Source organism: Stegostoma tigrinum, chromosome 14, assembly GCF_030684315.1.
Source record: "Stegostoma tigrinum isolate sSteTig4 chromosome 14, sSteTig4.hap1, whole genome shotgun sequence".
NCBI lineage: Eukaryota > Metazoa > Chordata > Chondrichthyes > Orectolobiformes > Stegostomatidae > Stegostoma > Stegostoma tigrinum.
Window position 1 is genome coordinate 66,147,256 of NC_081367.1, and position 19,988 is coordinate 66,167,243.

A 19,988-nucleotide genomic window follows, 5' to 3' on the forward strand; every position below is an offset into this window, starting at 1 on the left:
TCCTGCATCATTTATTTAGAGTGCTTGATTCATTGCTGACCGCAAAATTAAGAGTCCTCACTACCAACCTTGAAGAGAGCTGTCCACAAAGATTGAGGGGTTATGGCAGCATGAAGTTACCGTTTCTTGACGCTAGTTTAACTCTTGAGCCAAGTCAAGGGAATGTCCAGACAACTAGCAACAGTGATATCATCAAGCAGAATAAGTAGCCAATCACAATGAAAATATCCTGCCAGGCTGAAGGTGCACTTCCTGAACCACTGCAATCTTTGGGGTGAAGAATCCCATAATGCTGTTCGGGAGTTCCAGGATTTTGACTCAATGGCAATGCAGGAAATACAATATAATTTCAAGTCAGGATTGGGTCTGATTGGAGAGGGCAAGGACTTGAAGGTGTTGAAGATCCTCTATACCTTTATGGGTCCAGGCCAGCTTCTTCCCTGCCATTATTAGACTGACATGGGCTCTCTAGCTTCACATAATGCTCATCTTGTTAACGCTGATCTTGCCTAGCACAAGTCCTGTTCAGTGTAATCTGTATGCCTTACTCTGTCCAAGTTTTTTTTTTCCACTCTCTGATCTCTGTGCCCTTCTTACTATGATTTGCCTGTTCTGCTCGCAAACAAAAGCCTTTCCCTGTACTTAGGTACACAACTAAAAATAAAATCAAAATCATCATTTGCTCCAATGTTATTGGCACCCACCTACAACTCTCTCTCTCTCTCTGGTACACTGATGACATCACCGGCATTGCTTTCCTCTCATCCCGAACTAAGGAAGTTTATCAATTTCGGTTTCAATTTCCATCTTACTCTCACCTTCACCTGGTCTCTCTCTGACTCCTCCCTTCCCATCCTTGACATCTATTTCCATCTCTGGGGATGGGCTGGCCACCAATACCCAATACAAACTCACCTCCTCACACCATGCTTCCTGTAAAGACTCTATTCCAGGTCCTCCTTCTCCATCACATCTGTTCAAGTGATACCAATTTCGACAAGGGGCCTGCAAAATGTCCAACTTCTTCCTCAACCAAGAACTCCCCACCACCGTAGTTAACAGGGTCATCAGCTGTGCCCAACCCAGCTCCACACTTCAGCCCTCACTCCCTGTTTTCCCCGCAGCAACAGCAACAGGGTCCCCCATCAGCATCCACACCCAGAGGATCATTAGCCACATTTCACCACCTGCAGTGGGATGTCACCACCAGACACCAATTCCCCTTCCCCAACTCTCCCTTATTCTGCAGGGACCGTTCTCTCTGGGTTACCCTAGTCTACTGTCCTCCACTCCCAACATGGCCTGCAACTGCACCAGGTAGAACACCCATCTGTTCACTTCCTCACTCCTCAGTATCCAAGATCCCAGATGCACCTTCCAGGTGAAGGCATGATTTACCTGCACGTCACTCAATCGAGTCTGCTCTACTCACTGCTCACAAAGTGGTCTCCCCAACGTTGTGGAAACAAAACACGAACTGGGGGGGACTGCTTCGCCAAACAGTTATGTTCTGTCCAGAAAAATGATGCCAAGCTTCCAACTAGCCACATACTATCACGTTCCCCGGCTAACATCTCGGTCATTGGGCTTGCCGCAGTGGTCCAGCGAAGATCTGTGCAAGCTGAAAGAGCAGGAACTCATCTTTCACTTGGGAACACTGCAGCTGTCAGGACTCAATACTGTCCTGGTAAGATGGTGGAGGAGTAGGGATCCTGAGCCCAGGGCTTACCTGTTTCCATCGCTTTTCTTTTCATTATTATCCCCCTCTCTCTTAAACAACAAAGAAAATTACAGCGCAGGAACAGGCCCTTCGGCCCCCCAAGCCTGCGCCAATCGAGACCCTCTGTCTAAACCGGTAATCTATTTTCCAAGCATCTGTATCCCTTTGCTCTCTGCCCATCCATGTATCTGTCCAGATACTTCTTAAAAGACACTACCGTGTCTGCGTCTACCACCTCCGCTGGCAACGTGTTCCAGGCACCCACCACCCTCGGCGTAAAGAATTTTCCACGCATATCTCCGCTAAACTTTCTTCCTCTCACTTTGAGCTCATGGCCCCTAGTAATTGAGTCCCCCAGTCTAAGAAAAAGCTTAAGACCATAAGACATAGGAGTGGAAGTAAAGCCATTCGGCCCATCAAGTCCACTCCGCCATTTAAATCATGGCTGATGGGCATTTCAACTCCACTTCCCTGCACTCTCCCCGTAGCCCTTGATTCCTTCTGAGATCAAGAATTTGTCGATCTCTGCCTTGAAAGCATCTAACATCCCGGCCTCCACTGCACTCCGTGGCAATGAATTCCACAAGCCCACCACACTCTGGCTGAAGAAATGTCATCTCATTTCAGTTTTAAATTTAACCCCTCTAATTCTAAGGCTGTGCCCACGGTCCTAGTCTCCCCACCTAACGGAAACAACTTCCTAGCGTCCACCCCTTCTAAGCCATACATTATCTTGTAAGTTTCTATTAGATCTCCCCTCAACCTTCTAAACTCTAATGAGTACAATCCTAGGATCCTCAGCCACTCATCATATGTGAAACCTACCATTCCAGGGATCATCCGTGTGAACCTCCGCTGGACACGGTCCAGCGCCAGCATGTTCTTCCTGAGGCGTGGGGCCCAAAATTGGACACAGTATTCTAAATGGGGCCTAACTAGAGCTTTATAAAGTCTCAGACGCACATCACTGCTTTTATATTCCAGCCCTCTTGAGATAAATGACAACATTACATTCGCTTTCTCAATCACAGACTCGACCTGCAAGTTAACCTTCAGAGAATCCTGGACCAACACTCCCCGATCCCTTTGTACTTCTGCTTTATGAATTTTCTCACTGTTTAGAAAATAGTCCATGCCTGAATTCTTTATTCCCCCAAAGTGCAAATTTCTTGCTATCTACCATGTCTATACCCCTCATGATTTTGTAGACCTCAATCAGGTTCCCCCTCAATCCGTCTTTCCAATGAAAATAATCCAAATCTTACTCAATCTTTCTTCATAGCTGGCACCCTCCATACCAGGCAACACCCTGGTGAACCTCCTCTGCACCGTCTCCAAAGCATCCATGTCCTTTTGGTAATGTAGCGACCAGAACTGTACGCAGTACTCCAAATGTGGCCGAACCTAAGTCATATACAACCGTAACATGACCTGCCAACTCTTGTACTCGGTACCCCGTCCGATGAAGGAGAACATGCCGTATGCCTTCTTGACCACTCTACCGACCTGCGTTGCCACCTTCAGGGTACAATGGGCCGGAACACCCACATCTCTCTGCACATCAACTTTCCCCAGGTCTTTTCCATTTACTGTATAGTTTACTCTTGAATCAGATCTTCCAAAATGCATCACCTCGCATTTGGCCGGATTGAACTCCCTCTGCCATTTATCTGCCCAACTCTCCAATCTATCTATATTCTGCTGTAATTTCTGACAGTCCCCTTCGCTATCTGCTACTCCACCCATCTTTGTGTCATCTGCAAACTTGGTAAATCAGACCATCTACACCTTCCTCCAAATCATTTACATAAATCACAAACAACAGTGGTCCCAGCACAGATCCCTGTGGAACACCATTGGTCACAGGTCTCCAACTTGAGAAACCCCCTTCCACTACTACCCTCTGTCTCCTGTTGCCTAGCCAGTTTTTTATTCATCTAGCTAGCACACCCTGGACCCCATGTGACTTCACATTCTCCATCAGCCTACCATGGGGCACCTTATCAAATGCCTTACTGAAGTCCATGTATATGACATCTACAGCCTTTCATCTCATCAATCAACTTTCTCACATCCTCAAAGAATTCAATGAAGTTGGTAAGACATAACCTTCCCTGCACAAAACCATGTTGTCTATCACTAATAAGTGCATTTTCTTCCAAATGGGAATAGATCCTATTCCTCAGTATCTTCTCCAACAGCATCCCCACCACTGACGTCAGGCTCACCGGTCTATAATTACCTGGATTATCCCTGCTACCCTTTGTAAACAAGGGGACAACATTAGCAAGTCTCCAGTCTTCCAGGACCTCAACTGTGCTCAAGGATGCTGCAACGATATCTGTTAATGCCCCAGCTATTTCCTCTCACATCCCTCAAAAACCGGGGATAGATCTCGTCCGGACCTGGAGACTTGTCCACCTGAATGCCTTTTAGGATACCCAACACTTTCTCCCTCCTTATGCCGACTTGACCTAGTGTAATCAACCATCTATCCCCAAGCTCAATACCTGACATGTCCCCCTACTCGATGCAAAGTACTCATTAAGAATCTCACTCATTTTCTCTGGCTCAACGCATAACTTTCCTTCTTTGCCCTTAAGTGGGCCAATCCTTTCTCTACATAGAGCATAGAACATTACAGCACAGTACAGGCCCTTCGGCCCTTGATGTTGTGCCGACCTGTCATACCGATCTCAAGCCCATCTAATCTACACTATTCCATGTACATCCATATGCTTGTCCAATGACGACTTAAATGTACCTAAAGTTGGCAAATCTACTACCGTTGCAGGCAAAGTGTTCCATTCCCTTACTACTCTGAGTAAAGAAACTACCTCTGACATCTGTCCTATGTCTTTCACCCCTCAATTTAAAGCTATGCCCCCTCGTGCTCACCGTCACCATCCTAGGAAAAAGGCTCTCCCTATCCACCCTATCTAACCCTCTGATTATTTTATATGTTTCAATTAAGTCACCTCTCAACCTTCTTCTAACGAAAACTGCCTCAAGTCCCTCAGCCTTTCCTCGTAAGACCTTCCCTCCATACCAGGCAACATCCCAGTAAATCTCCTCTGCACCCTTTCCAAAGCTTCCACATCCTTCTTATAATGCTGTGACCAGAACCGTACACAATACTCCAAGTGCGGCCGCACCAGAGTTTTGTACAGCTGTAGCATAACCTCTTGGTTGCGGAACTCGATCCCTCTATTAATAAAAGCTAAAACACTGAATGCCTTCTTAACAGCCCTGTCAACCTGGATGGCAACTTTCAAGGATCTGTGTATATGGACACCGAGATCTCTCTGCTCATCTACACTACTGAGAATCTTACCATTAGCCCAGTACTTTGCCTTCTGGTTACTCCTACCAAAGTGCATCACCTCACACTTGTCTGCATTAAACTCCATTTGCCACCTCTCAGCCCAGCTCTGCAGCTTATCTATGTCTCTCTGCAACCTACAGCATCCTTTATCACCATCTTGCTCTTTAATATATCAATAAAAGGCTTTGGGATTTTCCTTAACCATGTTTGTTTTTTCATTTTTTTATAAAAACTTATATCTCAGCGAAGAGCCCGGTTATGGCAACGGCATCAACAGCAGCAAGTGGACCCAGCAACGTGGGCTCGAGAAGGCGGTGTAGGAGGCAAGTTTGGGCCTGGTACAAGACCCGGAAGCATCTGCAGAGGCTGTATCGGTGAGGTGGGCCCGGAGCAGACTCACGGCGGTGGCGAAGTTGGGTTCGGGCCCATACGGTACTCGGTGGTGTGCGCACGGGCGAGGGCTCAGTGGTGAGGGCGTTGGAGAAGGCCAGACAGCACTGAACAGTGATGACTTATGTTCCAGCAGTAGCGTGGCACAGGTAACTCATGCCTGGCCACCTGGACCATGGAGGAGCACTTAGCAAGAAGGACTGCAAAGTTGAACACTTTTTTTTCCATTTCTTATTTCTCTGCCCCTTATAGCCTATGGTTTATCGGGTTTTGGTTGATTTTTGTGTGTTTAAAATGGCACCAGAGACTGGCGACACTGTACAACACTTTGCACTGTATTTTATTACAAAATACACATGACAATAAATCAAATCAAAACCAATAATATCGAGTTCAATCATTTTAGGGCCTGAGCACCTCCCCCTATGTCCTTGCCCCCACACACCAGGCCCTGTCATCACATGGCCTATTTCCACTCCCAATTCATTGAGAGCTCCTAACAGATCCCATTAGCAGCTATTCATTCTCCCAGATTGACCTTTACCTATTCCTTTGTCTGCCCAACTGCGAGCTTTCTCTCTTTACTCTTTCTCCTTCGCCCGTCGCCACTCCCCGTCACATCCATTTTCAAACATACATACCAACCCTTCCCTAACTGCAATCAAATCAGTGGGGTTAGAAAAAACTGAATTGAAAATTAAACAGCTGGAGTTATAAATGGAAAATGAGAACAGCTTTGAGTTGAAGAAGGAAAGAACTACTGGCTCAGTCTGAACTCTCTAAGCACTCAGAAAACCATCACCTAACTGAAGGTACCACAGCATTCTTATCTAATACTCCTGACTGAAAAAACGCAACAGAGAAAGGTGTGCCTGACTGGACGACAGCGGAAAAGACAGAAAACATTCCGGAAGAATTATCCTGGCTGTAATTTCAGGAGATTATTTTTTACTAATTTGTTTATATAAGTGGGGCTTATATTTATTTGAATAGCATACACAGTTAGAATTTTTATTTATTCAGGAATAGAGTTCGTAATTAAGGGGGAATTGTTTGGTTTATTAGTAGTTCCGTGTTCACACTTCCTTTAACGGATTACGAGGCCAGGTGAGTTTACCTGGAGATAATGGGAACTGCTAATGCTGGAGAACCAAGCCTTTTGTGCTCCTGAGAAGCTGCTTGGCCTGCTGTGTTCATCCAGCTTCACACTCTGTTATCTTGAGTTTACCTGGAGTTTCGGTTTTAGTTATCAGAGCGGGGTGGGGTAGGATTGATCTCAGTTTTGTAACAGTAGTGGCTTATAAACTTTTCACTATCCTCATCTGTGTATGTGTGACAATAAAGCTAATTCAATTCTGTAAGTTCTGGGAACCTGATGAAGGACCAGTATTTCTGATTAGTTTATAATCCCATAGCCATGGCCACTTTCAACTTGATTTCTATCTGAGCTGAAGATCTGCCATGAGTTTACTTATGTCAGCAACTCAACTTCATCAGTAAGAAACCCAGTGGACCAAGAGAGGTCTTTTATTCTATCCTTTACTTTCAGACCCTTGGCAACAAGGTTTTTCTGTGTTCTGAGGCAAGTCACTGGACCTGAAAAATTAGAGATAATGGGAACTGCAGATGATGGAGAATCCGAGATAACGAAGTGTGGAGCTGGATGAACACAGCAGGCCAAGCAGCATCAGAGGAGCACAGAAGCTGACGTTTCGGGCCTCGGTTTTTCCGATGAAGAGTCTAGGCCCGAAACATCAGCATTTGGGCTCCTAAGATGCTGCTGGACCTGAAAAGTTAACTTGGTTTGTCTCCACAAATGCTGCCAGACCCGCTAAGTTTTTCCAGCAATTTCTGTTTTTGTTTAGGGTTTTTCTCCCCTTTTGCATGTTCTTATGTAAAAAACATGCCTCTTTGCAGATTTGTTTTTGTGTTGTGCGAGTATATCCGTGTTTGGGATTATGAGACTATAGCTCTCACTCCGGTTTATGGTTTAGACGTTAACCAGTATTTGCCACTTGTTTTGTAGTAAATGAATTAATTTGAATTTACTAAAGACTGGCGAAAATCCCTTGTATTCTGGATAGTGGCACAAAAAAAGGAAACAATTGGCCACTTTAGCAACTGAATCAATATGTTTACAGTGGGATGATTGGTGAGGTAGTGGGCTTGATCACTGCCATACTTCTCCCAGACAGTCCTAACATTAACACACGGAATTCTTTGTTCAATCAGTATTGAATGGAACAGTCTGCATTGCTTCTCATTTCAATGCTTTAAATATCAGTCTGGCCAGCTACACGGTGGCTCCATGGTTAGCGCGGATGCCTTACAGCACCAAGGACCTGGATTCGAAGTCACCCAGGGGTGCAAATCTGTGTGGAGTTTGCACATTCTGCCCGTGTCAGTGTGGGTTTCCTCTGGGTGATCCAGTTTCCTCTCAGTCCAGATTTGCGCAGGTTAGGTGGATTACCTAATTACAGGAGTGGCAATAGCCCAGTGGTATTTTCACTGGACTGTTAATCCAGAGATCCCGATAACATTCTGGAGACCTGGTTTCGAATCCTGCCACGGTAGATGGTAGAATTTGAATTCAATAAAAAATATCTGGAATTAAGGATCTAATGATGACCATAAATCCATTGTTGATTGTTGGGGAAAAAATCCACCTGTTTCACTAATGACGTTTAGGTAAGGAAACTGCATATCTACCTGGTCTGGCCTAAACGTGACTCTGGACCACAACAATGGGGTTGACTCTTAAGTGCCCTCTGGGCAATGAGGGATGAGCAACAAATGCTGCCTGGCCAGCAACACCCTCATCATGTGAGTGAATAAAAAGGACCCATGGGAAATGCAGGGTTACTGGGATAGGGTAGGGAGATGGGCCCGGCTGGGATACTCTTTAGAGGGTTGGTGTTGATTTGATGGGCCGAACCGTGTGCTTCCACACTGTACGGATTCTAGGGCTCTTGTGCCTCGTAACTTGTTGGACTTGCTAAAGAAGACCATTTTTCCAATTTGTTTGTGCCAACTCATCCAATTAGTCCTATTCCTTGGAACTGTGCAACATTTTCCCTTCAAATATTTATCCAAATTCCTTCTGAAAGTCCCTACTGAATTTGCGTCCACTATTTCTTCATTTAGCACATTTCAGATCAGTGTGATCCACTGCGCAATGCCCATTTCACTTCTGGTTCTTTTGCTAGTTACCATAAATCTGTGCACTGCTACTGGAAACAGTTTGTCTTTATATAGTCTCTCAGTCATTTGTGACACTTTGCATCTCCATGTTCCTCTACTACCTCTGGTCAAAGAACAACAAGCCTCCATTCTCCCCCACGTAACAGAAGACCATTTTAAACTTTTGTTTTGCATTTAACAATTTTTTAAAAAATATTTCCAGAATTATATACTATAGGTGGCCTACAGGGCTTGCATCTGTTTATTTTCACCATCTCATTATTCTATTTATACACACAGTGAGAATTTGGTAACTCAAAGACAGAGGTGCACAGCATGTAAAAGGCCCTTAAGGAGTTTCCATGACCACACTGTTTGGCTAAGCTGAAATGTGTTAATAAGTTGTTAAATGCAAACAGCAAAGGAGAAGGGACACTCAGTCAACAGACAGAAAGCATCTTTTTCTCTCTCTCTGGGAAGAAGAATAAATCAAGGAAGCTTACAAGAATCATAAATCAAGACAGAGCGAGGTCAACTTAATCAACCATCAGTTCAAAGAATGACAACAGCATGTCAGCACTGCAAAAAAAATCAAACTAGTGGTTGTCGTCTTATAGGAAGGATATTATTAAATTGGAAAGGGTGCAGAAAAAATTACAAGAAAGTCACTAGGACTTTTTTCTTTTTCATTCATGGGTGCCTTACCAACGCCACCTCAATTATTTGCATTACCTGCACACAACCTTTTTGGTGATTCATTCACTAAAACACCCAAACCCCTTCGCACCTTAGATTTTAAACAACGTTGCACTATTAAATTTCTGCTGTCAAAGTGAACAACTTCACGTCTTCCCACTGTGAAGTCCACAAGCCAGATTTGTTTTTAAAACCCATTCCTCAACTTACTTATATCCATCATCTCCATGGCATATCTTCCTCGATTTCTCTTTCTGCTGTGAATTTAGCTTACTGTGTGCCTTTGCTCCCTTCTTCTGAGTCATTATTGTAAATTTATTTTTATTCATTCACAGGGTTAGGGCCTCGCTAGTATTTATTGCCCGTCCCGAATTGTCCAAGAGGCAGTTCAGAGTCAACCACATTGCTGTGGGTCTGGAGTCACACACAGGCCAGACCAGGTAAGGATGGCAGTTTCCTTCTGCAAAGGACATTAGTGAACCAGATGGGTTTTCCCAACAATCTACAAGAGTTTCATGGTCGTCATTTGACTCTTAACTCCAGATTTTTTTTATTGACTTCAAATACCACAACCTGCTCTGTTGTGATTTGAACCAGGCCCCCAAAACTTTACTTGGGTCTCTGACTAATAATATTGATAATACCACTGGCCACTGCCTCCCCTCAAAACGGAGGGTTTGCGATATAAGGACAGGTTAGAACATTTTCCACTGGAGCACAGCAAGTTGAGGGGTGACTTTATAGAGGTTTGTAAAATTGTGAGGGGCTTAGATAAGGTGAATAGCAAAGGTCTTTTCCCTCAAGTTTGGGAGTTCAAAGCTAGAAAGCATAATTTTAAGATGAGTGGAGAAAAATTTAAAAGGGGTTGGAGGGGAAACTTTTTCACACACAGTAGTTCATAAGTCATATGAACTGCCAGGAAGGGGTGGCCTGATTACAACATTTAAAAGACATCTGGACAGGTTTAGAGTGAAATGGAGACAAATGCAGGCAAATGGGATGAGTTTAGTTTGGGAAACTTGGTGAGCATGGGAGAGTTGGACCAAAGGGTCTGTTTCTGTGCTCTATGAAAATTATTTTCTGAGAAATAACTTTCCGCCTTGTAGACTGGGCTTTCACTTTTCCGAGCTACACTTTTTCTGACTCTGCCTACATTCATGTTCTTGTGTGTGTGTCTGCACGCATGCGTGCGTCTGCGCGCATTTTGAAAGGGTGTAGTTTAAGTTGCATAAATTAAAAATCCTTTCACTGCTCTAAGGTGAGTCACAATTTTAAAAAAAGGTCTCTTACTGAAGCAAACTGCTTGGTCAACAGTAGCAGTCAGATGGGAAAGTTGGTAACTTTCATAGTCGTATTCAGAGTTTACAGGTTTTGTGAAGACTTGTGGAACAGTGGCGTACACTTACAACCGCACTCTTCCTACTGAAGTAACATTCTATTATGTATATTCTGCTTTTGTTTTGGGTTATTAACCCAAGTTTCATCTTCAAAATCTTTACTGAGCCATAACACTTCATCTGTTGTTGCATATGGGAACATTCCTGGTGTTTTTGCCTAAATCTTTTCTTGCTCATCACACTGCAATGAAGATATTATCTTTAAGATATATTTACAAATCTGGTTGTAGAAAGAATGGCTTCCTTACTTTCCACATAGATGTTGCCACTTGAATTCGATCCTGGAAAAATGGAAAGCAAGGGCCTTAGCTATTGGTAAAAAGGCAAAGTCAGCAAACTGACAAAGATCAGAATGGTGATTACAGTTCCTCATGTCAGTCTCAGAAGTAATTCCTGTTTTTGTTAGTTATATCCTCTCAATGCCAAGAATTATTTTTGTACTTTCCTCAGTGCTTCCTTATTGTTATAGGGTAACTAGAACTCCAACAGTTGGCTCACTGAGATTGCACAGATTACAGATTAATGTATAAAATTCAAATCCACCAAAAAGCTGATAAAGTACAAATAAAGTGAAAAGTTCTAAGGACAGTCGCTGGAGTTGAAACATTAGCTGCTTTCTTCCCACAGATGCTGCCAGACCTGCTGAGTTGCCTCAGCTATTTCTGCTTTTGTTTCAGATTTCCAGCATCAACTGTTTGTTTTAGAGAAGTACAAATTCTGCTTTTAAAAACAAAACACTTAAAACTGAGAGCCAGTGCGAAAAGCACGCACACACAAAACATGTACTGCCTTGTTCGATCTTTAAACACCCATTTCCTGCTGTATATCACTACTGTTTTAGTCACAATGCTAAACTGAACGAGTGCACTTCATTTCAGTACTCTACTTCTGGTTAGAGGAAATGCTGAACACCACAAATTGACCAAGAATGTCATGAGGATAACACAAAAAATTTGCACAGAGTCATCTAGTCCAGTATCGCTGCAAGAAACTCTTCATCCCTCAGGCATTGAGAGGTACTTACCACAACAATAACATCAGTTCAGGTAGGCAAATTTTCTGTTCTATCTGTAGGACAACACGCTGAGTGGCCAGCAGTGTCAAGTTGAGACTAGGTATTCCTTCAAAACCTGTTCTGTGCCTCTCTAAAAATATTCTTCCAAGTAATGATTCAAAAAGACATGATTAAAAGTCATATTATCTGTGTCAGTGACCATAGCACTGTTTTGGTGAATCAAGACATTTAGATTTGCTTACTGCCGAAACACTGGATAGAATTCTTGGTGCAGAAAGTTGTGGAATGTTTAAGTAGGCAATTGCCTTGAACAAAAGCTTCCCTCCATAGCAGAGAAATTTATGATCGATTTGTCCCAACTTGACTAAGTGAAAGGAGTATCACATTAGAGACAGCAAGACATGGTCAGCAAGTCCAGAGACTACTACAGTGCCTTCAGCATATTATCTTGGCCAGCACTTATGACAAAATGTTTTGTGAGCAAAAAGCAATAGGTAAATACAAATTCTGACTATTGTTTTCAATGAAACTAAGTCTTTGAACAGCAGAAATGATAGAAAAACATTAGGACACAGCAGCTGCTCAAGAAGGTAACTGGAGAACAGATCATAAGATCTAGCAGCAGAATTAGGTCATTTCAGGCCATCAAGTCTGTTGGTCCAGCCAGCAACTCTAAACTCCCGTAAATGAATGTTACAATGTTTGAGAGAAAATATTATTACGCAACTGGCCCCAAAAAGAAAGCTTTATATCTTTCCATTTTTTGAAAGCTACAGCTCAGCACAACAGTCGACAACCAGAGACACCTTTGTAGTTACTCAATTTAAGGGATTAATTGCACATCCTTAAATTGCATTAAAATGCATTGTAAATTTCTGCCTTGTTATCTCACACAGAATCTAAAATACTGCATCTGTGAACCCCCGAAACTGAAAAATATCTGCAAAATGATTCAGAATCAATTGTGAAGGCAACTCATACCAGACTCGAAATGTCAACTTAGTTTCCTTCTACACAGATGTTGCCAGACCTGCTAAGTTTCTTCAGTAAATCTCTGTGCTTGTTTCAGATTTCCAGCAGTGGCAGCATTTTGTTTACATGCAAAAATGAATCACTTAGTCACAGACAAAATACAACATCAGACAGCAAGGATATAAAGACAATGTGCTGGATAGGGGGGGAAAAAAAACCATCAGTTTTATCAGTGCTGTACAACAAGTCAGAGTTTTAGGTGAAACCTCACACACATCAACAGATGCCATTATCGTGTGAATGAGACCAAATATGGAGAGTGACAGATTATGAACAAAATTCATGCTATTGTCATTAGTAGTTTAAAAGTTCCAATATCTGTAATTCCTTTTCAACCAAAATATGATCAGGAGATAGCAGGAAATGAGCCTAGCTCGTAAGCTGATTACCTAAACCAACAGAACTTCCCTTGGTTATTTTGTGACATTTACTGATTCACAAGAAAGAAAATTTCATCATCAAATTATAATTGTTAGACTCCAAGGCAACAGAAACAGAGGATTAACGGTAATGTTTTAAAGTATGCCATTTGTGAGGCTTTATTCTCACTGTTCCTAAATTACATCAGTCACCACACTTCAGAAATCCTCCATTTGCTGTAAAGTTCTGTGAATTTAAGAAGGATGCTACACAAATGCAACTTCTTTCTTACAAGAACAAAAAATCACAAAGTTTTCATACAGTGGCCTGCACAGTTGATTAGATCAGGTGGTTGGATGACTGGTTTGCTCAGCAAAGTGATGCCAAAAGTATGGGTTCAATTCCTGCACCAGTTGACACTCCTCCTCATCCTCTCCCCTGACCCTAGTTGTGATGGCCCTCACATTAAACCACCACCAGTTGTCTCACTAAATGTCAGAGCAGATCCATGGTCTGATAAGATTATGGTGACTTTGCCTTTAGTTTGTGGCTATGTTACAGAGCTTGTTACATCAGAAGTTTCTTGTTAAAGATTGGCAGTTTTAAATGTCTTTCACTGAAAAAAAATACTGGTTGTCTTATCACAAAGCACATCAGCACTATCAAGAACTGCTGCTGAGTTCAACTGATGTGAAAATGGTCAACAAAAAGCTAACAAACTCCTTGCTACAGAAAAAGAGTTTTGAAACTTTAAGGATTCAGGAAAAGCTTCACAAGCGTGAGGCCAGGTTTGGAGGGTTTAACATACGCAGCGAGACTGAATAGACTGGGGTTATTTTCCCTGGCGTGTCGGAAGCAGAGGGGTGACTTTTATAGAGGTTTATAAACTCAGATGGGGCACGGTTACAGTGAATAGCCAAGGTCTTTTCCCTTGGGTAGGAAAGACCAAAATTAGAGGGGCATAGGTTTAAGGTCAGAGGGGAAATGAGTTAAAAGGGACCTATGGGGTAACGTTTTCCACACAGAGGGTGCTGCATGTATGGAATGAGCTGCCAGAGGAAGTAGTGGAGGCTGAAACAACGGCAACATTTAAGAGGCATCTGGATGGGTATATGAATAGGAAGGGTTTAGAGGGATGTGGCCCAAATGCTGGCAAATGGGGCAGGGTTCAATTTAGGATATCTAGAGGCACTGAAAGGTCCGGTTCCATGCTGTACAGCTGTATAAAATTTTATGAATAATAATTATTTAATAAGATAATGAACCTCTAACCTTGCATCTATTGTCAATTGTTGTTCGAGTTCCATCAAGAAAATTAATATATTCTACCTTAACATTCAGATGCATTGATGGCTGACTCAACTGCAGGCATTGATAATGTCACCAGGACAAACTCCTCTAGCAACACCACATGCCAGCTATCCTCAAACACCTTGGCAATGTCCACAATGGTTGCCTATTCGTTAATATGTACTGTCGGAATCATTCTCAATAGCCTAGCTTTCTGGGTGTACTTCTGTCACATTCCCAGCAGCAACAGCATCATCATCTACTTAAAGAACCTGGTCATAGCCGATTTCCTGCTGGTCCTGACATTGCCAGTGAGAATTGTTGGTGAGAATCAAGTGGGCTCGGCAGCACTGAGGAAAATCTACTGCAGTTTTACAACATGTATATTCTACCTGAACCTGTATTCGAGTATTCTCTTCCTGGGATATATCGCAGCCACACGATACTTAAAAATTGTAAAACCACTCAAGATTTATGCGTTTCACAAAGTGAAGTCCGCAAAAATTATTGCTGGCCTAACATGGAGTGTGCTTCTCAGCTTTGGATTTTCTTACATGCTCCTGACACTGAAAAACTCATCCCAGAACAGACCGAAAGCCACAGCAACATGCTTGGACTCGAGAAAAGGTTCAGGAATTTACTGGCACATCTGTCTTCACGTTGGGGGCACCGTTCTGTTCCTCTGCGTGCTCATAGGGCTTTGCTTCTTTTACTTTCAAACAGCAAAGCGTCTCGACAAGTCTCCATCTCCAAGCTCACTCAAGAAGCAAGCCAAGGCAAAGAACAACATTCTAATCCTTCTCGCCGTCTTCTTGGTGTGTTTTGTACCCTACCACACTGCAAGGCTTCCTTATATTTTGAGTCAGATAAATGTCATCTCCGGATGTTTCTGGAGAAAGACGCTCTACCACTTGAAAGAATCAGCCATCGTTCTGTCAACACTGAATGCCTGCTTTGATCCAGTGATCTACTTCCTGTTTTGCAAGGCATTCAGGTCAAAGTTAGGCCTGGAGAAAACGTCAAAGGAGAGTGATTCACATAATGAACTGTCCTTACACGCTAAGGCTTCACGATCCTTACTCGATGAGCCATCCAGCAGTCAATTCAATGGTCCCAAAACGTCTAACGTTAATCTTGCAAAATCATCTTGAACTTGCTAAAGCTCGATATTACTCAAATTACTAAGATGAAATAGAAGGATCTTAAAAGATGATAAGTACAATAAGGACACTAAACGTACATATCTACAGCAAAAGTATTTCAAGAGTAGTAGAACTGTTCTTGAAATTATGATCTCAGCCGATGGTACTACCAGACAGTTCTGATCCATGCTTGACATCTGGCCACCTATCAGTTAACACAGTCGTCACTCATTGAAGCATAGTCATGTATGATTGCAGCGATTCCTTAACAATAGAACAGACATTTATTATACAAAATGTAAAAACTAATGTGGAAGTCACAGAGAAAATATCTAAAGTATCCACTAAAACAAAATTTTGATCTATTCCCCAAAATCTTGTTCCAGCTCCAGAAAAACTAACCCTTCATATTGAATCTTTAAGGCTGATTTAGCTGATTTGCACCAGTTCTTTCCTGTGAAATGTGATGTCTTCTGACATGAACATTTATAAAACAGAGATCAAATCTGGAAGTTGGAAGTCACATGACACCAGGTTATAGTCCAAGAGAGCTTTTTGAAATCACAACCTTCTGGAGCACTGCTCTTCCAATTCCTGATGGACTGTAAGCTGGTGGCTTATGTTTTTATGACCTTCAGAATTCAATGTCAAAAAAAAAGCAGAAGTATGTAACAGTAATGTGAAAATTTCAAAAAATCTGTACAATTATTCATATTATTTCATTGCACTTTTGATACGACAGAGTGAAACATTCTGATCAGGAAAGTTCAGACATCAATATGATCAAGTGCTTGTATATAAAAGATTAACATGATGGAACAACATCCTCAGTAAAGAAACATAGGTTGGCGCATTCTTTCCGGGTACTATTATGAATTTCACATATTGCACTTTGTGAACGCTCATGTGGACTTTTGGTAATCAAAGAGTTAACTGCTAGTACATGAGTGATAATGGGAACTGCAGATGCTGGAGAATCCAAGATAATAAAGTGTGGAGCTGGATGAACACAGCAGGCCAAGCAACATCTCAGGAGCACAAAAGCTGACGTTTCGGGCCTAGACCCTTCATCAGAGAGGGGGATGGGGTGAGGGTTCTGGAATAGATAGGGAGAGAGGGGGAGGTGGACCGAAGATGGAGAGAAAAGAAGATAGGTGGAGAGAAGACTATAGGTGGGGAGGGGATAGGTCAGTCCAGGGAAGACGGACAGGTCAAGGAGGTGGGATGAGGTTAGTAGGTAGGAAATGGAGGTGCAGCTTGGGGTGGAAGGAAGGGATGGGAGAGAGGAAGAACTCACCCATCCCTTGGGTGGGAGGTTAGGGAGGCAGAGACAGGTTGGACTGGTTTTGGGATGCAGTGGGTGGAGGGGAAGAGCTGGGCTGGTTGTGTGGTGCAGTGGGGGGAGGGGACGAACTGGGCTGGTTTTGGGATGCAGTGGGGGAAGGGGAGATTTTGAAGCTGGTGAAGTCCACATTGATACCATTGGGCTGCAGGGTTCCCAAGCGGAATATGAGTTGCAGTTCCTGCAACCTTCGGGTGGCATCATTGTGGCACTGCAGGAGGCCCATGATGGACATGTCATCTAAAGAATGGGAGGGGGAATGGAAATGGTTCGCGACTGGGAGGTGCAGTTGTTTATTGCGAACCGAGCAGAGGTGTTCTGCAAAGCGGTCCCCAAGCCTCCGCTTGGTTTCCCCAATGTAGAGGGAGCCACACCGGGTACAATGGATACAGTATACCACATTGGCAGATGTGCAAGTGAACCTCTGCTTAATATGGAAAGTCATCTTGGGGTGAGGGAGGTGGTGTGGGGGCAAGTGTAGCATTTGCCTGGGATAGGGAGAGTACATGAGTAATTGCCATGTTTGTTCATTATTCTGCAGAAAGTAGCTATTGATTGAGTATTGCAGGTCTGTTGGTATAACTATCAGTAAATAGCCAGGGTTTATTATTTGATTGTGAATGGATTATTGATGGTCCGTTGGTGTAACTGTGATGGGCTAGTGACTATTTTAATTGTGTTAAGGATGGTGAGAGTCTATTGCTTTCAACAAATTATGGTCAAAGAAACCCTGGATATCAGGTCGAGGGGGCAGGGATAAATGAGGGTAATCTGAAATGTTCCAATGCACAGAATCACTGAAAAATGAAGATGGAGGAAACAGGAAAGGAGTTATACCTGAACTTGTGTTGACCTGTGCATGAGCTACTCTGCAAAATAAAAAAACCTTTGTGCAACTCAGAACTATTTTCTGGTTAAGTATCACCTTATTACTTCATAAATTCTCTTCAATCTCTAACAATGAAATAACTGGCTGTCAACATTTTGTTTCACCAAAAACGTGACTAAACGTTTCAGTCATTTACAAAACTTTGAACGGCATTGAACCTTAGACAGGAATCCTAATAATGACAGGGAGAGAGAGATATTGTCAATGTGTCCTTTCATTACACAATTATTCACAACTTATATCAATAACTTGGACGAAAGAAGTGAACATACTATATCACCAAGTCTGCAGATGACACAGAGAGGTGCAAGGCAAGTAGTAAGGTTGACACAAAATGTCCGCAGAGGAATAAAGCTAGGTTAGGTAAGTTAACAAGGCTTGGCAGAAGGAATACAATGAGGGAAGATATGAGACTGTGCACTTTGACAAGAAGAATAGAGGGTCTGAATATTATTTGAGTGAGGAAAAAACTGAAGAAAGCTAAAGCACAGAGAGATTTGGAGGCCCTTGTGCATTAATCAGAGAAAGCTAGCATACAAAGTTTAGCAGGCGTTAGCGAAGGTCAATGGAATGTTGTTTTTTCCATTCTTTTGTGGGATGTGAGTGTCACTGGCATTTACTGCCTTTCCCCATAACGGAGTATTATAAAAGGGAGGTCTGGCTGAAACTACAATAGGCACTAGTCAGATGACAGTTGGAATACTGTGGAACAGTTCTGGGTAGCTGATCCAAGTAAAAATATACTGGCATTGGAGGCAATCCAGGGAAGGTTCACTCGGCTGATGCTGAGTGAGGAGGGACTGTCTTATAAAGAGTGATGGAGTAGGTTGGGCTTGTACTCCTCAGAATTTAGAAAAATGAAAAACATCGAAGATTCTTCAGGGACTTTATACAATAGATGCAGAAAGGTTGTGTATCCTTGTAGGAGAGATCCAGACACAGAAACGTGAACCTCAGAATACACAGTTGTCCAGTTAGGACAAAGATGAGAAGGAATTTCTTCTCACAAGGAGCAGTTAATCCGTGGAATTATTCACCACAGACAGCTGTGGAGATAGACCATTGTTTAATCATTAAGGGAATCACAGGGAGGCAGTTGAGGATTATCTGATCAGCCATGATCCCATTGAAAGGCACAGCAAACTTTGCACGTTCTCCTTCATTTGTGGTCTCCACGTACAGAACTGAAACTGGAGAAACAGAAGGATGAATACAACAAAAATCAAACTACATTTGAACTGAAAGAATTATGGATGCAGTAAATCAGAAACAAAAACAGAAATTGCTGGAAGGGCTCAGCAGGTCTGGCAGCATCTGTGGAGAGAAATCAAAGTTAATGTTCTGGTCAAGCAACCAGAATGTTAACTTTGATTTCTCTTGACAGATGCTGTCAGATCTGCTGAACTTTTCCAGCAACTTCTGCTTTGATTAATACGAAATTTGTTTGGTTACATTTAAAACTTGTAATTTGCTCATTTTACTCTGGGTCTGCTCTTTTGAGTCCGCGAGCAGGAGCTAGAGCAGGAGCAAGGAAGAGGAGAATGAAAGTGTGTGGCGACAAAGAATGTGGTTTGGTGGGTAGAGTGTGGAGACCGAGTGGGTGAGTGAAAACAGCATAGAGTGAATAAGAGAAGAAAGGAGTGATAGGGAGGGGAGAATGAATGAGTGAATGAAGAGAGTAAGCGGACAGTGACCGAGACGAGAGAGAGTAAATGAGAGTGAGAAGAGACATGGCAAGTGTGTAAGAGTATATGAGAGAATGGGGGGAGTTAGCAGAGAATGAGTGTGAGGGGATAGCTAGAAGTGAGGAGCGTCAATGGAGAATGAGAAGAGAATGAGGAGAGTGACTAAGGAAGTGAAGTGAGTTACTGAGAGCAGTGAGAGAGAGAGTAAGAGAGAGCAGAGAGTGACTGCGTGAGAGTGACAGCAATGTATATTCGTGACAGATTTACAGGTAAGTAACTGATTTAGTGAGTGAGTCCAAGAGGAGAGAGAGTGACAGAGTGAGAGAGAAGAGACAGAGTGCAAGAAGAATGAGCGACAGAGTGAATGGAGAGTAGTTAAAAGGGCTACTTCCTGGATTTTTTTTTTAAAATTGTGTGACCTTTTCTGAAAAGGAAATGGACTTCAAACAAAGAGTTGCTAAAATTGCACAATGGTATTGGTGAGGTTGCAACTGGGAGTACTATGTGCAGTTTTGGTCCCCACAT

At 42.8% G+C, this 19,988-nt stretch overlaps 2 protein-coding genes across 5 annotated transcripts in view; one reads left to right on the forward strand and one right to left on the reverse strand.

The window, feature by feature from the left end:
* LOC125457561 (mediator of RNA polymerase II transcription subunit 12-like protein) overlaps positions 1 to 19,988 on the reverse strand; it is a 568,603-nt gene that overhangs the window by 328,202 nt on the left and 220,413 nt on the right. The window lies entirely within an intron of this gene.
* On the forward strand, positions 11,487 to 16,892 carry LOC125457563 (P2Y purinoceptor 14-like). Its single transcript, XM_048541942.2, has 2 exons — positions 11,487 to 11,754; positions 14,457 to 16,892. Exon 2 carries the CDS (start codon positions 14,465 to 14,467, stop codon positions 15,554 to 15,556), a length of 1,092 nt encoding a protein of 363 aa, XP_048397899.2. The 5' UTR covers positions 11,487 to 11,754; positions 14,457 to 14,464; the 3' UTR covers positions 15,557 to 16,892.